This window comes from Asterias rubens, chromosome 21 (assembly GCF_902459465.1).
Source record: "Asterias rubens chromosome 21, eAstRub1.3, whole genome shotgun sequence".
Lineage (NCBI taxonomy): Eukaryota > Metazoa > Echinodermata > Asteroidea > Forcipulatida > Asteriidae > Asterias > Asterias rubens.
Genome location: NC_047082.1, coordinates 1,416,468 through 1,439,129, shown reverse-complemented (window position 1 = coordinate 1,439,129; position 22,662 = coordinate 1,416,468). Strand labels below are relative to the sequence as shown.

The following is a 22,662-nucleotide window of genomic DNA, read 5'->3' as shown; positions in this document are numbered from 1 at the left end:
TGGGTTGAACTCACTTCATTTGACAGAATAATTTTAGCATGTTTATGCTTAGTCACTGCAGGGAAACGCTTTTACTAACCCTAACCCGGTCAGAATTTAAGTGTTTATTAGTTCAACATGGTTTTTGCTGATCATGTTTTCAGGCTCGTGGTCCCCAGGCATAATTGCCATAATCTGTGTGCAACAATTTGAGTAACCTCATCGTTTTGAACTATAAAGTAGAACTTACATGTAATCAGGGCACATATTAGGTTGAACTATTTTAGAAAGTTTTTATCGCGAATTATTTCTCAAGATTTGTCAATAGTTTTGCAGGGCTTTTATATGTTATGTTGTACAAACAGGTGCATTTGGCAATAATAACATATAACTGTATTTAAAAAATATATATATAGCCAATTTCTGGCATAACGTTTTCATAATGGCTTTGGTGCAAAAGAGGTTCATTTGTTTTCATTTCTTTGCTGTATTATTTTTTAAATACATACATTAGAGGTTTAACAAATAGTTTGCCCTTGTTCTTGTTCTCTTTATTTTAGGTTTGTTGCATTTTCCACTTATTTACTGTTTTAGTTATTTAGTTGTTGTTTTGTTTAGTTTATTCAAAGGGCAAGTTAATAAATGACCAGTTTGAATCATTTCACTGAATAGCATTTTTGAAATCGCAGACATTAATAATTCCAGAACCTTTTTGTGTAATTCACACAATAGTATTATTATGACGATAATAGAGAACGTTTCTTCTCGAACCCTGAAGTTAAAAAAATATTTGTAATTATTAAAACTCAAAACCTACTAACACATTCAGAAGATGTCGCTCCCACAGAGTAAGTTCTCATTTCCACCATTCCTCGTTTTTATTTTCTTGTCAAAGTTGTTTTATTGCTCATCCATTTTTTATTATTATAACGCAGTAATGTTTTACAAGGTGAACGGAAATGGGTCACCATTAAATGCAATCAAATTTAGTTTGCGAGTAAGCATTTATTTTATTACATTATTCGCCAGTCGGTTGGCGCAAAACTTCTTGCCAGAGAATCTTTAATTTAATGACGGGTCGCAAACAAAAAGACGAACCTGGCCGCCTCTCTTCTTCAGTTAATGGCAAATGAACAAATCACAATTGTGTGGTCGATGATAAAAACCCATTTCCCTTCATTTGGACTCCATGTTTAATTTGTTTTACAATCCTTTAGTATCTGAGGTTTTTCTTTAAATATTTAGCAATGAAGTTGAGAACCGTTCAAGTTTAAAAACCCTATGAAAACTATTTGTTGGATGGGTACAGGTGAATTGTGTTAACAGGGACGAAGATCACAAAATTTATGACCTTTTGTGGGGGGAAAAGGCTACCGAATCCACACTAAATGAAAATGAATTGTACAAGTTATAGAACTTAAGAACTGATGTTCATAAATATTGCCTTAAACTCAAGGTTGCTCATTGGATAGAGTATGTATCCAAAGCAAAATAAACTTCCGACAGGAAATGAGCCATTTTGGGAAAAAAACAATTGCAAACACTTCATAAAAAAGTTTTGTCCCCCCTTTTTTTTTTTTTTGGTACAATGATAAGTGAATTAACGTTTGTACCCGCTTTGTTCTCTTCCACCCTCAAGCAGATGCCCCACGCCGGGCTGCACAGGACGCGGGCATGTCAATAGCAACAGGAACTCACATAGAAGGTAAGCAGTAGTTCCCCCCCCCCCCTCTTGACTCTGATCCACCCAACCTACCTTCCTCCCCCTTTAAATCTGACTCAGACTAAGACGAAAAAACACCTTCGATTATGAAGAGAGCATCATTGTGTAAACTATAGCCAAACCTGGTTACAAATTAAGCTTTCACCTAGTTAAAAAACAATTTTTTCTTCGAACGTATTCAGTTTTCTGATAAAAGAAAATGTAACTCGGTAACACATCCATTCAGATTATAATCCAATTGTCTCTGTGCAAATGATCAATTGGAGACGTAACACCGGTGAAACCATTTTGATTTGACTGCCAACAATGCGCACTGTAGAAGGGCAAACTCGGTTGAGGTGTGCCTACCACAAATGTTCCATAGAAAACAGAAACAACTGAAAATTCACCTCTTGACTACCAACAATGCAAACTACAGTACTTCAGTAAGGACCAACTCTGTGAAGGCGTGCCTGCCACAAATGATGTACATGTACATGCCACTGGGCTCAATGACACAAAGACAATGTCTTTATGTATGGTTATTGATCTGACATGGGCAATGAGCGTGAAACGTTTTTGTTGTTTTCCCTTACCCCCGTCTGGTTAATATTCACTCACCATATAACCGCCTTTACTTCCTGGAGGTCTCCATTGTCGCTAAATTAATCAATTGTGCATTCAGAGTCAGCCATCTGTACTCTCCCTTTTGTTTATTGAGAGGGGGGGGGGGTGGTGGTTGAAGATGCCTAGCACCAAAAGTAACTAATGAGGATGTGATATCATATTGCGGACGCCATGCTGGCATGGTGCTTTTATACTACCAAACCCATTCGGCTGATACTGAATACTCACCCATGAAAAAACTTAAAGCAGTAGTGTAACTTGAATTCAATTTTCTTTAAAAATGGTGGGGGAAGTTTCTAGCTTGCATGCCATGTACCAGCAATCGCTTATGAAACGGTGCGCTGCAATTGAATGCATTTCTCAAGTCGGATTAATTCTTGTACAACAAGCGATCTCTCAAATACCAGACTTTTCAACAACAACTAAAGATAGGTTTTTACAAAGCTGTATCACTCCTTTAACCTTCGAAAATCCCCACCTTCTTATTGACTCCAGACAGCCTTGCCCCATTTCCCCCCGGTCTCCATTAAAATCTATTTTCCTTTCAATTACCCTGATATACTGCCATGTTCCTCTTCGCGATCAAGGCTGTGCACACTTTGGTTGAAACTGTATCCCTAGTTTTTATCAAGTGATGTTTAGATGGTGGAACCTTACAGCTCATTTCATTGCGCCGTTTTTCTGCCACCCAGGAAATAGCTTAATGTAGTCGAATTTTATTTGTTGTTCAATTCATTGTTGAAACCACTCCCACAGTTGATAAAAACTGTCATTCGACTACATTAATGGATTAATTTGAAACAATCTAAACGATGTGCTTTAAAGGAATAGGTCTCATACTTGAAATTGTAGCTCCACATATCTTGCAGGAAAAATACTGAGTGCTTTGATATGCCCCTAGGGGTGTGATAAAGGGCTACATAAGAACCTTCTATTATTGTTATTACTTGAAGTGGCTTTTATGCTTTGTTCATCAAATACCAATGTGTTAGAAACAATCAATGATGCTAGGTTCTCAGAAAGCAACAACTGTTTTAAGTTCTGAAGTCCATATCTCTCTAGGAATCGGTCAAAAAGACTTAACATTGCTCATATTTAATTTGCATGAAAGCGTTGTGGTTTTCATAAAAAAAAAACCAGTTCAACGTACTTGTCTGTTTTTTTCTTTCTCATTACATAAATTGTCACTTTTGTTAAACTCTTCCAATTTCACAAGTCCTTTTCAAAATTTTCCTGCATGTTCCTCAATTTTCTTTTGTTTATTCTCTCTCCTCTCTTTCCCTTCTCTCGTTTGGGTTATTCTCTTCCTTCATAATCCACAGCTTGTCAGGTTGTCCGATCGCTGCGGCCGAGAAACACAATATCGGCAAAATTGCAGGAGCAAAAGACCTGATGATAAACCGCTTCGATGGCATGCCCGGTGGCCACACCCCAACCAGCCAACCAGAACACTTAGTATCAGATATGCTGAACAGGTGAGTGCAGAATAATACACAATCAACTTACGACCGATCATAAACCTGAGCCCTTTTTTTAGAGAGCTGCCTAAACAGAAAATATTGGTTAACAACTCTCTGCTTGGCATGCTTGGCAGAAATGAGCAGGATACCATTCACAAATGGTACATGTGACATGGTAGTTTGGCTGGTCACGTTATTATGGTAAGCATAATTTTGTTATGCTTAGCAACTTTTTTGTGCTTTAGTGTACTGAATTTGTTTTTTCCCAAGTTAAAGTTTTCCCTTTTCTCTGGTCCCTTTTATTACAGACCAGTATGTTACGTGAAGCAGATGGATCTACAAAGTAGTGGGTACCAGTCCTTTGTCAACTCTACAACCCGACCAGGTGACCCTAGATTCGGCAAGCCAGAAGCCCTCCTGCCCTTTGACCCCAAGGCTTCCTTCACCACCGGCCACAAACGCATTGCCCCCAAGATCATCACAGCTAGCGACCTGAGCTCCCCGCTCAGGAAGAAGATGCATCCTGGAGACTACGACACCGGCGACTGCACCATCGACCCGACAGCTGCCAGGATGGCCGCCACCGCCCTCAATCTCTCTATAAAGACACCGCAGCTAGCCCCGACGCAGCTCACAATCCCAATGCAGATGCAACCTCACCTAGCTGCCCATCACCATCACCAACCGTTAGCCACCCCTCCAACACAAATACAGCGACCCATCGAGACTGTCAAAATGGACTGTAACGGTACGTTGGACCTCAGCATGAAGTCCAACAAAGGGGGTGATACAGCGAGTGTGACGTCTCACTCGACACCTTCCCCCTCCTCAGTACAATCAGCAGCGTCGGGGTTGATACAGCTGAGCGTCCCGCAACCCGGGGTGCAGAACCCGGTCCCGTCGTTCATCACCTCAGCACCGACGATCTTACAGATTCCCAGGAACTACGGGGAGCAACCAATGGACTTCTCAACCATGGGGAAACAGCATCAGGTCAAAGTCACTAAAGCACCCACGAGCGTGGTCTCGTGTTTCCCCACGAACCCTACGCCCACAACTACGTCGTCGATAACCGTGGCAGCCATGTTGAAAACCAATAATCCAGATTACGATGATCCAAGGTAATCAGATGATTTCATTTCTTCTCATTATTTAAACCCTTAACCCATAATTCTTTTCTTGCACGCATTTTAAGAAAATGAGATTTAACGAAAGTAGCCCACATTTCTAACAACTCTCCTCCATGTAGTCGTACTCAAATCGATGCAAGACCGACATTGCAAGATTAATTGTAAACTCACCAACTTAGCATTGAATATGAGATATAACGAAAATATTCCACAATTCTAACACCTTTCCTCCATGTAGTCATATTGAAGTAGACAGCCATTGCACGATTAATGGGAGACTTTCCAACGCTAGTTGGCAGCAGACATACCGGGTAAATTTCCATTGTTTACGTAGTTCTGAACATGCGCATAATTCTGAGAACAATGGATTTACCCGGTAAGTCTGCTGCCCTCTATCGTCCCAGAAAGTCTCCCATTGTAAACACTAAACATCACCAACCAAGCATTGATTATGTTCATCGTCAAGGCTACGATCACAGTCAGAATACTGGCACTTCATATAGCACCAACTTCAAAGACAACTATATGATCAAGTTACTCTCAATCTGAAAAATAACTGATTATAAAGTTTATACCAGAACAAATACTTCCTTCTGAAATGCAGTCAGAGTCCAGAAAACTATCATCAGAAGACCTTGACTATTCCCCTGGCTTTATAGCAAGTTAGCATTTGATTAAGGATTGCACAATTTGTGGTCATTGGTGAATTATGACCCTACCTTTTAAAAGAAAGAACTTTCCAAAATGCAAAAAGAAGTGGCCTCGTCATTTTCTTCTTGCAAAGAAACAACATACATTTGAATTTTTAAATTCATTTTCTGACACTAGTATTCTGACTGATTGTAGATGATCCTGAATGGGAAGGTAGAACGTAAATGACAAACTGAAAAGTCTGCCTCTTTTGTACTGTTTTAATAATGCATCCACACCAAGTGCTTAGAAACTTTCTGAAACACCTTTTAAAAGTGTTTTACCTTCTCTCAAAACTCATCCATAGTTTATCAAAACAATCACTATTAATGAATTAGATTAACTTTTTATTAACTGAGCTTTTAAGATACCAGTCTAAATTACTAACCTTACTTCATTTTGCATCTTTTCAATTCACTTCTTTCCTATCCAAACCCCGCCTCCTTCCCAACAACCTCCCCGCCGTCTCGCTCGGATTGTATAAAAACCACCCTCAGTGGTGCGTTCATGCAATTTAATAAGCCCCGCAAAATCAAAGGAACACTCGACGGAAAGCGCGAGCATCTGAGGTAGGTGCAATCCCACTGCTGCCACCGAATGGCGCCCTCTAGTGGCCACATTTAATGCATGCTGTATCATATTTTGTGTTGGTGTAATACTTGTACGGTACTTGTATGGTGACAGTTCAACCTGCATGATGAATATTAAATGTAAACGTAAACTCTGTGTCGTGTATAATTATGTACATGGTATACATTGTATCGGTCTGTAATTTTTCTCAGTATGTCTATGTTATTTTTTTAACGTGAACTTCTAGTTCAAGATATATTACTCATGAAACTCAACCAACAAAATCAATTCTTCAGAGGTCTCAATATCAAAAGTGCACAATGATCATATAATTCAAACATGCGAAGAAAGTTAATATAAACTGTGAGCAAGTACATTGTACATTTTGGAGAAAGTCTCTCATACTTTATATGCCCAGCCGAAGGGGCCCTAGACAAGCAAGAGGCAGCCAAACAAATAATTTTTTTATTGTAATTTCATCTTTTAAGTAGAAAAGACCACTGAGTCAAGCTGGGTGTGAATATACTTTTATCGTGGTGGAATTACATCTACTGTTTTATAATCTAGCAAAGCAACCTAGCTAACAAATCAAGGTTAAAGGACAAAAAAAACTCCAAATTTAGTGGAAAAAAATAATCAGTATGCAGCTTTTATACTCAACCAGCTTTACGAGGATGGTGCCATCCAGGAGGATAAAAGTCTGTAAACAAGGGAGTCACTTTTAATCACAAAGTAGATAGATTCTTTTTAAGCACAAGTTAAGGGGTACTGGCTTCTCAGTTTTAAAATGCATGATTGGTTAATGGTTGTATAATGTGGTTCTGCTATCTGTCATTGTTTCTCTTTCTGTTTTCTACATATTCATTGATCTGATCAGACCAAGGTCAGAGTTAATGCTATAGGCCATTGATTATTGAATGGTTATAAAACCTTGGCGTCAACCAGAAGGACAAAGCAATTATTTTCGCTCCGGAAACAAGTGCCAGGACAGGGACTCGAACCCACACTCTGCTGATCAGAAGCACCAGAGCTCCAGTGCAGTGCTCTTAACCGCTCTGGCCCAACACGCCACTTATGACAATTTCCCCACACTTTCCCAAAACTAAGAAACTGCATGAGACCCATGGACTGGAAAATGTCACTGACAGCACTTAATCAAAAAATGTCTTTTTCCTTTTTTCCTGGTTTGTGGGTTGGCATAGAACGTTAAATGTTGTAGTGTGTAATTTTTCGCTGTCATTCCTTCTTTTATCTCTCCATTTGTATTTTACATTGTGTAGCTGTCTTCAGTTCTGCATGCGCATCGATCAATATGAACAATTTTAGTCCATATGTACTTGATCAGGTTTTCATGCAATTGGGATTCTGATTTCTATTTGTTTCAATCATCAAAATTAGATGGCGAACTGTCAATAAATACTTTACGTAAAAACAAACAAGTGAAATATATTCACCTTGTAATTTGGGATCTGTTTTTAGACAGTCGAACCATCTGTCAATATTTTATGTAAAAACAAACCAGTGAAATATATACCCCTTCAAATTTGGGCTTTCCTTTTAAATTTTATCCCTATCTTCAATTTTCGGCTATAAAATAAACAAAGTGTACTGGTCCCAATATTGCAGTCGTTTAGTTTTTCCACTAGGAGTCTAAAAGCATTGTGAATTTATAACTAATCAACTTTACTCCCAGGAGTTAAAATCAATTGAATAACTGCTGAGAAGATGTATTAATCTCAAAGAAATTTGTAACATTTCCGATGCAATGGAATCGCTTTGAGATTCTGCAAAGACGAATTGGTTACATTTTGTTTGTTTGTTGTTGTTTATTCTTGTTGATAATCATCACTGCCCTCCTTCCCATCTTCAGCTGTCCAACCCCCGGCTGCGACGGATCAGGTCATGTGACTGGAAATTACGCTTCCCATAGAAGGTAGTCATAACAAAGCCACTTTGTTTTATTTCTTCTTCTGTCAATCTGTGTGCGCAATGTCGACATTTTGATATTGTGTGGAGTGTTTTGTGATCATTGAAAATGGTGGAAAGATTTCCTCCGTCGATGAATTGGTTAGCAACTTGAAGAAATTCTAGATTCTTCTTCAGCAGTGCAGAGCTCACCCATTCATTCCTTCAGCCCAGTGTGCTGTATTTTTGTAATAGCAGCCAAAAATACAATTTGTCTTTTGTTTAAATTAATTGGTAGGCCTATATAGTTCAGGCATAATATGCTTCAAACTAAAACCTGATTTACAATTTTTTGCCTTTGGAAGAAAACAAATTGTCATTAAAAAGCCTGAGAAGTCTCTTAAAGACACTGGACACTATTAGTAATTGACAAAGACTAGCCTTCACAGTTGGAGTATCGCATCATATGCATAAATAAATAACTAACCTGTGAAAATTTGAGCTCAATCGGTCGTCGAAGTTGAGGTATTAATGAAAGAAAAAAATACCCTTGTCACACGAAGTTGTGTGCTTTTAGATGCTTGATTTCGAGACCTCAAGTTCTAAATCTGAGGTCTGAGTAGTCTCTTAAAGCCTACAACATGTGTGTAGGTCAGCCCTTGTGCTCAATCAAATTGTCCTACTTTTTTTCCCAAGGACCAAATATCATGCCTGATACTTTAGTGGGCGTAATTTACCCTTCATGTTATGTGTTCATTTAGATTTTGGTTTTATAAGCGAAGAGTTCTGGATACTAAACCATGGTGTAGAACTCATAGACTTCAAGTTTAACAGCACAGTCGTCTTTACATGACAAAATAAAACACTTGTCTGTTACCTTGCTGTGGACGAATACTTCTGTACTTGTTGGGGCAAGATTATTCCTTCGTAACAGGCTTCTTTATGAGGGAAATTTCAATTTTTATTGAAATATTTCAAGGGGCACCAAGGCAATGACAAGGGGCAAGAAGGCAATCGCCTCCATGAAGTATCGGGCCTGGAACATTTCAACGGGTACTAAGGCAAGTCCAATTGCCTCCATTGCCCCAAAGAAGGGACACCTAGTGCCTTGACTTGGTGTTTCAAATTTGCCTACTATGTAAGCAACTATAAATAGAAACATGCTAAACACAATAAATATCGCACTGTTTTCCCCCTTCTTCAAAAACCAGCAATGTTTTACCTTGCATGCCGGGCTTGTAACCTAAACTGATTGGTTGAGAGATTTTTGATCGACAGCTTTTGATTGGCCAGTGGATGTTCTGTACTTGCCTGGCCGTTTTTAACCCCCTTGTTTTTTTCTTTCTTTTCGGTTTTGTATGATGCTCCTATAAAAATCTCATATCGTAATTTTTTCTTTATTATATTTTTTTTGCGGTTTTATGCACAGCATATCAGGGTGTCCAATGGCTGATAAATCCGCCATTGTCCAGGCCAGTCATGAACTTAAGTAAGTGGACTCTACCATTTTTTTGTGAGGGGAAAAGATTAAACTTGAGGTTTGGGGTGTTGTTAATTTTTGTTCATTTTCTGTTTGTTTGTTTGTTTTGTTTGTTTTTTTGTTTTTGCACGGTAGCATTTCTTTTTAAACACACTCTATGGGTTAAGGGGTGGTACATTATTGGCAAAGAAACCTAGTTTAAACCCAAATTTTCAATAGTGCCACATTTCAGATGAAATAAAAACCATTGAAATAAAATCAACATTTACGCTGTTCCTGAGTGTCCTCTTTTCTGTTTCATTTCTTCGACAAGCATTAATTCCATGCCTGAATTTTGAAAATATCAAATGAGCATGCTAACGAAATTGGCACAAGGAGTGTCTTTGAATCTTGTCTTTTCTTGAAATTATCCTACGTATACATGAATATTTTTTTTCAAAATTGGTAGGGAATTATAAGAATTATTCATTCATTCCATAAGCGGATGCTTTACTATGCATTTAAAGAGTATTATCATTCATTTTTTTTAAACAGAAACTAAAAGGCCATAGGTGTACCTTCCCTTTAATTTAGAGATGTTATAGTTATTTTGGGGCCCTTTCCCGTTTCTTTCTATCAAGTTTGAAATCAAATGATTGATTTTTTTATTTTATGATTTGCTTTGCATGTTGACCTATAAATATTGTTCCACTGTATGAGTAGAGTTAGCCTAGAAGTAGAGTTTTAGAATCTACTTTCTTGTTCTATTTTTTTTTCTTACAAAATTGTGAATATAACACCTTAATTAGATTCACAAAAAGGCAAACATTTACTAAGATGTTTATGTTTTTCCTGAAAAGCTGACTTGGTTTAGTTTAAGAGCCGTTTCATACTTGACACGAGAGCAGATTCGATGTAAAAGATTTTTGTTTGCAGGATTTGTACCAGTTGAAATGCTTTCAATGTTCAACGGTTGAGGACATTTCATGGCCGAGTGACCTCGTGCCAACAGACTTATATAGTTCATGGGGCGATTTCACAAAGCATTAAAATTCATTGCAAGACAAATTTTTAGTATCAAAATAGTGATTTGTATTGTGAAATCACACTTTACTAATAGCAACTACGATTGATTTGCAGTTAAGATCAATCTTAGCTCTTTGTGAAATAGGCCCCAGGTGTTTTCAGAGTGTGGGTTCAGGTCCTGCAGCCGATTTCACGAAACTTTACGCAACTGCGTAAGTCCACTTGCGCAACGTTTATGACGCTTACGAAACTTTACGCAACTGCGTAAGTCCACTTGCGCAACGTTTATGGCGCTTACGCCATAAACGTTATGCCATAAACGTTGCGCAAGTGGACTTACGCAGTTGCGTAAAGTTTCGTGAAATCGGCCCCTGGTCATGTCCTTATTTGAGACAGTAAATTGTGATTGATTCATCCTTTCAAATGGGATGTCAAGCCATACAATGTAGGTCCCATCTATTATTGTGTATAGTGCATGTACTAACCAACTTCACTCATTATTAAGAGAAGGGTTTGAATCCCAGTTGTGACACTTTCTTGGGCTCTGTCACCAAGAGGTAAATGGTAGAGAATTGTTGACGTCAACGATTAGCAACCCTGTGCATCATGTCGGCTGCTGATTATTGTTATGAAAAAAAAATAACTTGAAATGTTGTGCTTAGACACAGTTTAACCCCATGTCATCCACTGAAGAGATGAAGCACGAAGCTTCAGTAATTCCAAGCTACTTGTCCGTGTCCCCCCCCCCCCCACTTCTATTATCTTAGCTCAGTTGTCTTAAGCAGCACCGACTATAAAGTGATTATCGCACATTAAACTGATGATAAATCACATTTCTTCACCCATAGTGTAGTTTTTTCATCAATTGATATTTTTGTGGGGGGGGCTTGCAGTTGTTTACCAGTAACAAACAGAACACTAGCTTGAGGGCTTTTTTGCTTTTATTTGCATGGCTATTTACAATAAGCTCTGGCTGTGACAGAATGTGCTCTGAAACGACTGCCTTGTACTCCATGCTAAGAATAGGAAAATCTTGTGTGCATGAAAATCTCTTTAGAAATGCTAGCTGGAATGCAGTTGCCTGTCCTACTTCTCTTTGGAGATGTATTTAATCTGGTATAATCTAACATTTATCAGTGCTTACTGTTTTTATAGATTTTCTTTTGATGGTGAAGGAAGAAATTTTAGGACTTTTTGTCTTAAAGATGCTATGTAAGATTTTTGGCCGATTTGACCCCAAAATTTTGATTTAAAATTCAATAGGTATTTTGATGGGGGTCGAGAAAGTTACAAGCTTTCATTTGAGCCATTGCTCGAAAAAGTCTGCCAATTATTAGTAGCAGTGAAATGAAGTGCTCAAAATTAGTCGGAATTACGACAATATATCACGTGACCAATTCTTATGTGTTTTATAAGAAACGTTTAAAATTTTTGTCATGATTTCTGACCATTAAAAGTAAAGTTAAACTTTTTTTCGTTAGAGCTGGCGATATTCTTTGAAATACCATTCACTCAAAAAAATCTATTTTTTAATGTATTGGGCCAAAAATAGCATCTTTAAGGCAAACGTTTTAAATAAGTTACACATTTTTTCACTTTGAAACAAATACCACATTTGGCTTTCTTTTAAAAGAAATTATATTTTACACTTGAACAGACCTCTATCAGACTACATTGAATTGGAAAATAGAATTAGCTGTTACCAACCAAAAGGACCTATGGTATAAATGCAAAAGAATAGTTCATGGCCTGATGTTTTGGCCCTAGAGTCTTTATCGAGAAAGACCCTGTAATTGTCAAAACGACAGACATTAACTACTTTTTGCAAACGTGTTTTTGAAATTTTTTGATTTTTTTGTATGTTTTCAGTAATATTTCCCTTTGAAGGAGATAAACATGGAAACTTTTGAAATTAGAAAATAAATGTTGTCGTATTTTTCACGGAACCATTTTTTCTTTTGGCCGTCGCAGCGTAACACCCTCTCATCTTTTCTTACAGTCACTGATAACACATTATCATCATCCTTTTATTACTTATCAACATCTTCCTAAACTGACCTAATACCATCCTTGCTCTCTTACTCCCTTACTCAGCAATTCAAGATCATTGGTGAATGTCACTAACAAAAAGCAACATTTTGAATAAGCCAGTCCATTTGTTTAAAGGTACTGGACACTCAAAATATATACTTTTTTATCATAAAAACTTACTTAGAAACGAACAAAGGAGAGCTGTTGATAGTATAAAACATTGTGAGAAACGGCTCTCTTTCAGTCTTTAGAGTATTTTTTTTTTAGAAAGAGATAATTTCTCAATAAAATATTAGAATCTGAGAAAGACTTTTTTAGGCATTTGAAAGCACACAATGCTACGCAACAACGGTTTTTTTTCTTTCATTTTTTTTTTTTTGCAACTAGATAAAACTGCTCTTTTTGAAACAAAGTTCTGTTTTTTTTTTGCACTGGCTCAAGCTAGCATGTCTTCTTAATTGCCAGGTGCCTCACAAAGATGACGATATGACTTTATCTTTAATTGTAGAAGAACCAGACGTGAAATGTTTCAGTTGTGTTCCGTTTCCTTTTACATGGTAAATGTACAGAAACTTGTTTATTCTCAAGCCAGCATTCCATATGATATTGATGCAGTTATGAATCTCTGGAGTGAACCCCCAAATAAAAACAAAATTAAAAAAAAATTAAATAAAGAAAGCCCCAAATGCGATAAACTAAACACAGATTTTCCCATCACAGGTGCCCAACACCAGGGTGTGACGGCTCAGGGCACATCACAGGCAATTACACGTCCCATCGCAGCCTGTCCGGTTGCCCCCGTGCCAAGAAACGTAGCATGATGACAGTAATCAAGAGGCAGTCTGAAGGAGATGAGGAGAACCCGGAGGATCCTCTTGTCAGGTTGGTTGATTAGAGAACAGAATTGTTCAGGTAGAAATTTGTAACCGTGTTTGGCCAGAGACGTTCCCAAATCCTACTATAATTTTTTTAGTTACTGGCCAACAGGACCAGATAGCTCGTCATTTCTCTAGTCCGTCAGCTTTTTTGCTTTTTCCCAAATCGATTTGTCAAATTAAATGGGTTTGCTTTTCAACGCTGAACTAGCTAGCCAGCCAGACCACTTGGGGTGTGAACTTTGACTGGTCATTAGGTGTTGTCCTCTGGCATTTTTCTACATGTTCCCTGAAATGATGATCATAGTTTCAGACCTTTCAGACTTTTTAAATCGTATTTTGACTGATTAAGGGCTGTAGTGTTGGGTTGAATTGAAAAGGTAATCTCACAGGAACACACATGTAGTCGTCTTTTTATATTACACAATAGTACATTTCCCTTGTGGTTCATTATTTGAAATCTGTCATAAAAAGTTGCATCCCCCTTAAGGTGATCCCCTGACTGTCCTTTCCCACGGTGTATCAAAAGCATGGGTGTGATCCCTGGCTACATGACAGTAAACAGTTGTATGGCTTTCGACTGGCACCCCAACAAAGATTTTAACAAAATAGGGAGACCCCCAACATAAAGTTAGATAACTCAGTTGGTGGAGTGCCAGCACATTAATCTGGAGGTTGTTGGTTCAAATCCCCAAATTTCGCCTGTCCCACCTGCAGGTGGTACTTGAAGATGCTTTAAACTCTTAATATGGCTGTATTTTTCCAGGTGTCCAGTTCCCAACTGTGACGGGTCAGGCCATCTGACCGGCAAGTACGCCTCACACCGCAGTGCCTCAGGGTGCCCCCTTGCATCCAAGGCCTACCAGACGTACCTATGGGATGGGTACAGCAACAATGAGCAGCCCCCCGGTATGCCGGCTGCAGCCGCACCCAAGACCATCAAGATGGAGACCCCTAGGTAAGTCCCTCCTCTGCTAGTAAGCCCCCTCCCCCAGTGTACCCCCGCCCCTCCTCAATTTACAGAGTTTCAGATCAAAAATAAATCTGATAACCACACGAATTTTTAGCTTCACAAAAAACCATTATCAATGTGATGTGTTTAAGTTGATTACTGCTGTTCATTGATGAGCATATGAATTTGAAATATGCAACATTTGTTGTGGTTTTATCAATTTTGATGAGCAATATTTATATTAAAAAAGGAAAAATAGTCTGGTCCCTAACAGTATCAGTTTCATAAGGTATTCACAGAATATGACATAGTATGATTAAGTTTGTTACCTATTTCATGATCATGATTGCATGTGGTTGGGGATGTTCTGTGTAATTCCTGCATGGTGGGCATTTATTGTAATCCTCTACAGTGGCTGGCTATGTTGATTTTATTTTTGAGACCTTTTGAACACTAGGTGGCAGCAGACTTACCATGTGTTCTTTGGAAAGATATGCATGCTTCAGAGCTGCTTAAATAATGGTAGTTCACTCAGTTTGTCTGCTGCCCTCTAAGTCTCCCATCGTTTGGTCTCTGTTTCTGCCTTGTTTCAATTAAGAAAGTTTGGGGCAAACTTACCAGAACAAAAGCATCATATCAAACTAAAAATGCTTTCACAATGCATAGGTTTGCTTAATAAACCTCCATTTTTAGAAACAAGGCAGAATTTTGAGACCAAACATATTTGGTGTCTTATTTTTTAAGGTGTTTTTTTTGCTCTTGATGTTGCATGTTTATTTTTGTTTTCTTTTGATTTGCCCCCATCTCTCCTGTTGCCGTGTTCCGACCTTGGTCTACAACTCTCCTGTACCCTCAACACCTCTCCTGTGATGATTCTTATATCCCCTTCCAATTTCCTGAACAAACAACCGCTTCCTGGTTCAACTATCTCTGTCACCTCAATTCATGATCCTCTGCCACTACTTAACACCACTGTCAACATTACCTCTGCATCACTATGTTAATTCTCTTTTAATGCTCCTGCTAATGCTGCTTCACAATCTGCCATCCCCATCCCCTGGTTCATCTTATTCTCATCTACATATTCCGCTTGAACTTCTGCTCCTTATCAATCGTCTCAAAACTACTCTTCATTTCACCCTCCATGCATGATCCCTCTTCTGCCACCATTTTAAATACCTTCCTATTTCTGTTGCGAATGCATTTAAATTCTACTTGTGCATCATACTTCTTCTTCATGTACCTTCCTCTGCACCTGTTGCTACTTCTGCAATTTATCCACATTAATGGCGTCAATATCTTTTACTAAATCCCTTTTGGACATTTCCAACACTACCTTCCTAAATAACACCTCTTACTCTTATAATTTGATTGTCAACTCTTGCATCCACAATTCATACTTATTCTGCATGTCCTAACCCATCTTCAAACCTACTGCCTTTCTCCTCATTCCCTCTATGACCCAAACCTGTGCATGTATCTTTGGCTTCTCCCCCCGCTGCTCCTATGCTTGGTGTTGTTACCTGTACATAGTTGTCCAATACCTGGTTGTGATGGTTCAGGCCACTGTAACGGTAGCTTCTCATCTCACCGTAGCCTCTCTGGATGCCCTCGAGCCACCGGCGTCATGAAGAAGGCCAGACTCAACGGAGAAGACATCGCTGCTATCTCAGTCAAAGCATCACAAGGTAAAAACTCTTTGATTTTTCGGGCACGTACCCTTTATAATACAGAGCTTGCCCATATATTGTGCAGTATTTCAGGCTTGGAAATTCATCTTTGAACGTGTTGAAAAGGCAACCAAGGCCAAGACCAGCTGCAATGGAGGCTGTGTCCTGCGCGTAATTCCAGGCCTGGTGTTTAGGTAAAAAAGTTTATGATCTTGCCGATTTGGAAAAGGAGACGACTCATTTCAGCCACTCTTTAAAAGCAAATTTTTGTAGCCTTGTTGTCTCAAGGACTTTTTTAAATTGGGTATTTTCTTGTTTGATGACAGGAATAGAAAACGATGAGGAAATCCGTGCTCTGGACTCTGAAATCAGTGAACTCCAGCACAACAATTGCCAGATGGAGTCGCAGATGATTAAACTGCGTGGACAGATCTACTCCATGGAGGGCAAGCTCCACGTCGCCGAGAAAGAGCACAACTCCATGGAAGAGAAGCACCGAACGCTGACCCACCAGCTGGACGAACTGCGCAACACACTTATCAAGCACCTTGCCGACGTGCAGAGCCAAGCGGCTTCGCCCGTCCCACCCGCAGCAGCCGCCCTGCCGCAGCCGGCTAGGTCTGGACTGAGCCGGGAAAACATTGAAGCATTTCTGATGACTCTGGATACAAAGGGCGCCGAGGATCGGCCGGAGACCCCGCCGGAGGAAGAAGGTACCCCGATGGAGTTTGAGAGTGTGGAGAGCGCCAAAGTGAAACCAACAGCAACGGTGGCAGCGGTGGGATCAGCAGTTGTCAATAACATTGCTGTGTCGGCCACGTAGATGAAGAATTCTACTGTAAGGTCCATACCCACTCCTGGTTGTCTCAGGACTTGTAAGGCAGCTTGATGAGAGCTGTTGGATTCTTGAGACAACCAGGTACTGGTCAGTCATAAAATAGTACTGGGCTGTTAACAGACTTGATGCTAGTATATAAAACTAAGCAGACGACAGTCGGCCATACTTAAAAGTGTACCTGCTTATTAAAATTATACCACTCACAGCTATGAAGAAATTATAAAACGAGAGTCAGACCAAAACATGGCGAGACCAAACTCTTTAAAACCTCTTGTTTTACAAACCCCTCCCTTCTTATAAAAACAAAATCTCAATGAAAAGACCAGTAGTACTTGGTTTGTTATGATGGCGAGAATATACAACAGTCTTGCAAGTTTAGTTCTTCTATACAGATCAGCTGTATCTGTAGTCTTTCATTGTCAAAAACCCTTAACCCTTCCATTATTAATGGTATTGCTGTTGTGTTCAAGTAGTGTTTTGTTTAAAATGCATTTTGAGGTGGTTTTCAAAATAGTACTTGACTAAATTATCTTGAGAAATAGTTTCTATTTCGATGGTGTTTTCTCATCTTTAGATCAAGTCGATTGTTCAATATCTTCACAGTCAATGACGACCTTTCCTTATTTTCAATAATGCACATGTAATTCAAAGTTGTTTAAACAGAAACCAGCCTTCAACCCATTTCTGAATAGCCATAGGAACAGTGTTTATGTACTTTGACCAGTCGGGTAGATATGGATTATACTTGGCTTATCAAAATTAGTAACTGTTATGTTTTTGTTTATACAAATGATGATAATAATAATTGAAATCTGATGCAGTTTAAATATGTATGCAGATAACTACCTTCATGGGATTTTTGTTTTTTCTTAAGTTTGAATTATTTTTATACGAACGAAATTGTGAAAATATTCCGTGATCATTTGTATGTAAACGTCCAGTAAGGGATTGTGTGCTTGTATATAATGAAATTTTCATTTTTGTTTTGGAAGTTTTTCTAGCGACCTATAGACCTTTATCATGGTGTGGTCATCTTGATATTACCCCATTCCAACTCACTGTAACCAAACTGAGGCTAGACGAAATAATAGTCTGGTGCCATGCGTAATGAATGTTAGCATTCATTACTGTTATTGGAAACGAGGAACATTACCAAGATGGTGACTGCGTGATAAAGGTCTATATTAAGGGAGGGAGGGGGGTTTATGTAGTACACGGAACAGTCTGGTGTTGTTCGCTGTCCATTATAAGGGGCTTAAAATCGTCAAGGTCAAAACAGGTCTGGGTTGTACATGGAGAGCGTGCGCTCATAGTTCCATGCACATCCAAAGGCCTGTATGATCATGATCACATGGCCCTCTTTAAATTATGAAATTGCCAAAAAATAAAATTTGCCCACAGTTTTTTACAATTTTTATTTATTTATTTTTTATTCTGGGAAGACGTTTGTCACTGTTGGGACATATCTTGGAATGAGCTACTCGTTTTTCCGGTTGTGACTGTATTTGCCATTTAATTATTATACTTTTTTTAACGGAAGACCCTAAGGGCTCAGACCAAACAAAGCCATTTATTGCAATTCATTTGTACAGCTCCATTTTCAATTTCTTTTGTTGGCCCTCGTTAATGGTAAATCATGCCAGGTACAGACAGTAGTACTATATACAATAATTTATTGTCCGATACAAATCTCAGCATTATATTCCTGCTCCATAGAAGTAAAATGAATTTTGGGGATGCACAAAGGTCAAATCCCTAGTTTGCATATCTGGGTGTGGTATGACACTCGGCCAATCAGATCTGATGTACTGTTAAAAAGTTTAGTCTGTCTTATTTATAACAGGCTGGTATTGGTCAACTCAACAAGACTGTTGCCAAGTGAGGAAAAAAGGAAGAAGTTGTGTTTATTTTTCTGTAGACAGATGAAAGAAGGCAAGAAAAAGGCTGAATTTAAGGCTGCGTCTAAACAGCCCTTTTTGGCAGTGGTCATCGGCTTTTGTGTTAGCCAGAGCCATTGACGAAGCGGCTATTTCAGGCACAGCCTGGCAGGATATCAGCGTATTGTTTTCTATAAAAGAGGTCAAAGAGCACTGGACATGCTCAGTAGATATTTAAAATAAAAAATTGATAGCAATTACTAGAAACAGACGGGATGCTCTCTGTACATATGAACTACTGTAGTTTAAAAAACCATGTCAATGTATGTATATGCTACGAGTTTAAAAGTTTTCTTTTGTAGGGATCGTGCAATAATTCCCCTTATTTTTCTGTGCTGTGGCATGTGGTAAACGCATCCTAACTGCAAAACTTATTTATTGACGAGAGTGGGATAGAACGGATGGTATACAGAGTGAGAGTTGAGAAAAGTGTGTGAGAATCCGTGCGAGTGAGCAAGTGCGTGAGTATGAACAAGTGTGTGAACGAGCAAATAAGAAACTACATGAGCGTGTGAGATTTGGCGTGACAGAGCGAGTGCATTAGATTCTTTGTGAGTGACCGAGTGCCAGATGAGAGTCAAGGGTTTTAAAACCAAATTACAGCTATACTAATTTAAATACTTTAATTAGCGAACTTAATATTGATGTTTGTCGTAAAATTAATTGTAACTTTTAACGATGTCTCCGTGAAAAAAAATGTGTTTTAGTTTGAATACAAGTACGAGAGTAAACAACACTACTACTTTTTTTATAATAAATTCCATGTACATCTATTAAGTGTAGCTTAATTTATATTTGACAGAATCAAAAGAAGTTGAGTTTTAGTTTCAAGCTAAGATAGACGGTGCCTTTAGATACTTTGGGTAACTCAAACAGTTTCCTGCAGTTGGAAGAAATGGTTCAATGTTTAGCAGAATCTTCAAAGTCTGAAAATGTGACTTTTGTCATTGTTGATGTCGTTTATTTTTTATTTTTTTTGTTCTAGAAACAGCGGGTGTATTCATCTTTAATGAGAAGGATTAAAGAAAACGTGCTGTGCATTTTTTAGTAGAGGATAGTCTGACTATACTCGTGTGAAGCAATAGACTTTTAAAGCATCCATGTTGCCCCTCCTTTGGGCAAAATGATCAATGAAATGCATGTAGTTTGAAGAAAAAGTTCCAATATTTTTGCCTCTCCATGAGGCAGAAAGGGAAAATGAGGCGACGGTAGTTTGAGGAAAAAGCATCCATGTTGCCCCTCCACGAGGCAAGATGGGGCAATGAAATGAAGTTTGAAGAAAGGGCATCCATGTTGCCCCTCTCATTGGGTAAAATTGGCCATGGAAACGAATGTAGTTTGAAAAAAGCACCAGTCTCGTTTAGCACCAAATTCTCTTCCATTCAATACACAAGGAACCAGCCTAATCTCATTCAAGCCTCAATTTGGATACATGTGGACAAATATGCAAGAAAACAAAATGGCTGCAATGTGACAGTTTCTTTGTGCAAAATGCCAATTTTGTTCTGGGGTATAAACCCTGGCTTACCCTAGTTTTGTTTTCAACTTTCAGATATGCACAGAGACACTGATATGCATACTATACCTACTGCCTGTATAGCCTTCTTTTTCTCCCAAAAAGGAGCAGCTCAATAAAATTAGGGCGGAGCTTATTTTGGTTTAAATGGGGTGTACTGTTTTTGGATGGACAAAAAACAGTGTGCAAGCAATAACATAGCACTTGGAAAGCTCTTAAACCAGGGCCTTGTTAATCAGGACAAACCTTTACCCTAATTAGAATCAGCATTTACTCCAATTGGGGTATACTTACCCAAATTGGGATAACCTTTATTCCAAGTGGTACACTTTACTTAGGGTATACTTCTCCCAATTGGGATATGCTTTGCTCCAAGTGGTAATACTTTACTTGGGTATACTTTCTCCAATTGGGATATGCTTTACTCCAAGTGGTAATACTTTACTTGGGTATACTTTCTCCAATTGGGATATGCTTTGCTCCAAGTGGTAGTATGCTTTACCTCGGTCAAGATAAATCTTCACTTCAATCAGGATAATTTTTCCCAATTGGGATATAAACCTTGATTGGTCCTCGGGTGACAACAACTTTGTTTTTCTCTTCATTGTGTGACACCAAATTATTGGCAATAAAATGTATTTAGTGGTGAATGTCAGCATGAATATCAGTCCCTCTTTGCAATGGGTAACTTAAAAAAGGATTGCATCTATTTGTTGTTACTATCAAAAACCCTACATCATTACAGAAAAAGGGGGTAACTTTTGATTGGAAGCTAATGAACCTCCAAAATAATTGTCTAAAAAAAGGTTTTCTTGCAATGTTGTTTGTGGATACTTTACCGGCACTTAAGAAAGAAAAAGTATTTCTCATTGAAACAAACACTTAAGAGTTCACACAATACCTTCATTGGCTTCCAGCAGCAACAGCAATCTGGCCTTGGTGACACTGTCAATCTCGGACATGCAACTGAAACCTTTAACTGAAAAACACTGTAAAAGAGTTGAGTGTGATCGCCCATTTCCTCTTTTTTTTTTTTAGCCCAATGGGGAAATTTGGAAGGCAGGCGGAGGTCTAGCTAAAACTGTCAATCCAATACACTCAAACTTAAATTTACCACAATTACTTTGTCCTTTTTTTCTATTGCTCACCAAGCAGTCTGCATTCGTAACAACTACAGTCAAAAGTCATTCAAACTTTAAACAATATTGCGAAACAGTAAAGGAAAAGAAAAACTTGAGAAACTTAATTTTTATTACAGCCTTCCTAAATAGAGATACTCGATGCAAAACTAACAATAAACTTGTAGATAAAAGTGTAATGTAGAACTTTTCCAGTAGAATTAACTCTTAATTGTAATCTCATCTGTTACTTTCTTTTTTCCAAAATGTACTAAATGTTTACACAATGTGTTTATGTGTACTACTTGTCAGTGAAATAAAACTTTCAGAACCAAGACATCTTTGTTTTTTTATTCTGTGTTTATAATGAGTTTTCTGCTTTGGAAAGACCAGGATTACCAGAAAATAGCTACATAAGGTTAAAATCGGTTTTGTGGTGCATTAATTATTCAAGAGATGGAGTCCTTAGAAATAAATTACAAGTGTCTTACCTCATGGTAAAATGTTGGGTGTTTTTTTTTAATTTCCAATCTGCAAACTTCGGAATGTTTTCAAGAATGTGATTCTTCTGAAGTGTAGACAACAGAATATCCACAGGAGAGTGTATACAACACAGCTAGGTGCCCATTGAGGTGCTGGGGGTGGTGCTCACTGAAATGTGGCAGTTGGCAGAATAGTGTTCAAGGTGGAGCAGTGGCTTTGCTGAAGTGTTACTCATGCTACATTTTGAAGCCTGTTTCTTGTGTTTGCCGACTTTGATAAACTGATGCCAGTCCTTGTGTTCTTCAAGCACACCACCTCAAAGATAATTTCAGAGAAGGGAATAATGGAGCAACTATGGGTCCATAAGGTAGTGTGTACTAGAAACTCTCTCCTGTTCGATGGATTGGCTAATTCATTGCAAGTGTGTTTCCTTTCTGTCCATGATCTATCAGCACAACAACATTGAGGCTACATCCCGACTATCAATCACAGATATGCAGCCAAACACCTCCGCAGTGGTGAGTAAAATCAACCAAAAGGCAAAAACTATTGCAGCTTTTTTCCTCTCCACTTAGTAACCCCACTCGCTCACTCACTCTGCGCAAGACTGTCAAGACCTTTGCGCCGATCCTTTAGTCTGTGGTCTGCTTGATTCAAAAGCCTGTCAACAGTAGTGGGCAGAACCATGGTAGAA

The 22,662-nt window shown here is 38.6% G+C and overlaps 1 protein-coding gene across 7 annotated transcripts in view; it reads left to right on the top strand.

Moving 5' to 3' along the window:
• The window catches only part of LOC117304376 (myelin transcription factor 1-like), a 60,682-nt gene extending 38,860 nt beyond the window's left edge, over positions 1 to 21,822 (top strand). For 2 of the 7 annotated variants that reach the window (XM_033788785.1, XM_033788792.1), the window contains 10 exons: positions 1,619 to 1,684; positions 3,631 to 3,783; positions 4,077 to 4,889; positions 6,086 to 6,157; positions 8,029 to 8,091; positions 9,493 to 9,552; positions 13,300 to 13,461; positions 14,221 to 14,412; positions 15,940 to 16,094; positions 16,403 to 21,822. In XM_033788785.1, the coding sequence (XP_033644676.1) occupies positions 1,619 to 1,684; positions 3,631 to 3,783; positions 4,077 to 4,889; positions 6,086 to 6,157; positions 8,029 to 8,091; positions 9,493 to 9,552; positions 13,300 to 13,461; positions 14,221 to 14,412; positions 15,940 to 16,094; positions 16,403 to 16,899 (2,233 nt within the window). In that variant the 3' untranslated portion in view covers positions 16,900 to 21,822. The remainder of the gene's footprint in view (positions 1 to 1,618; positions 1,685 to 3,630; positions 3,784 to 4,076; positions 4,890 to 6,085; positions 6,158 to 8,028; positions 8,092 to 9,492; positions 9,553 to 13,299; positions 13,462 to 14,220; positions 14,413 to 15,939; positions 16,095 to 16,402) is intronic. The other 5 variants (XM_033788786.1, XM_033788789.1, XM_033788790.1 and 2 more) reach the window with 5 other exon arrangements.
• Positions 21,823 to 22,662: the final 840 nt, after the last annotated feature.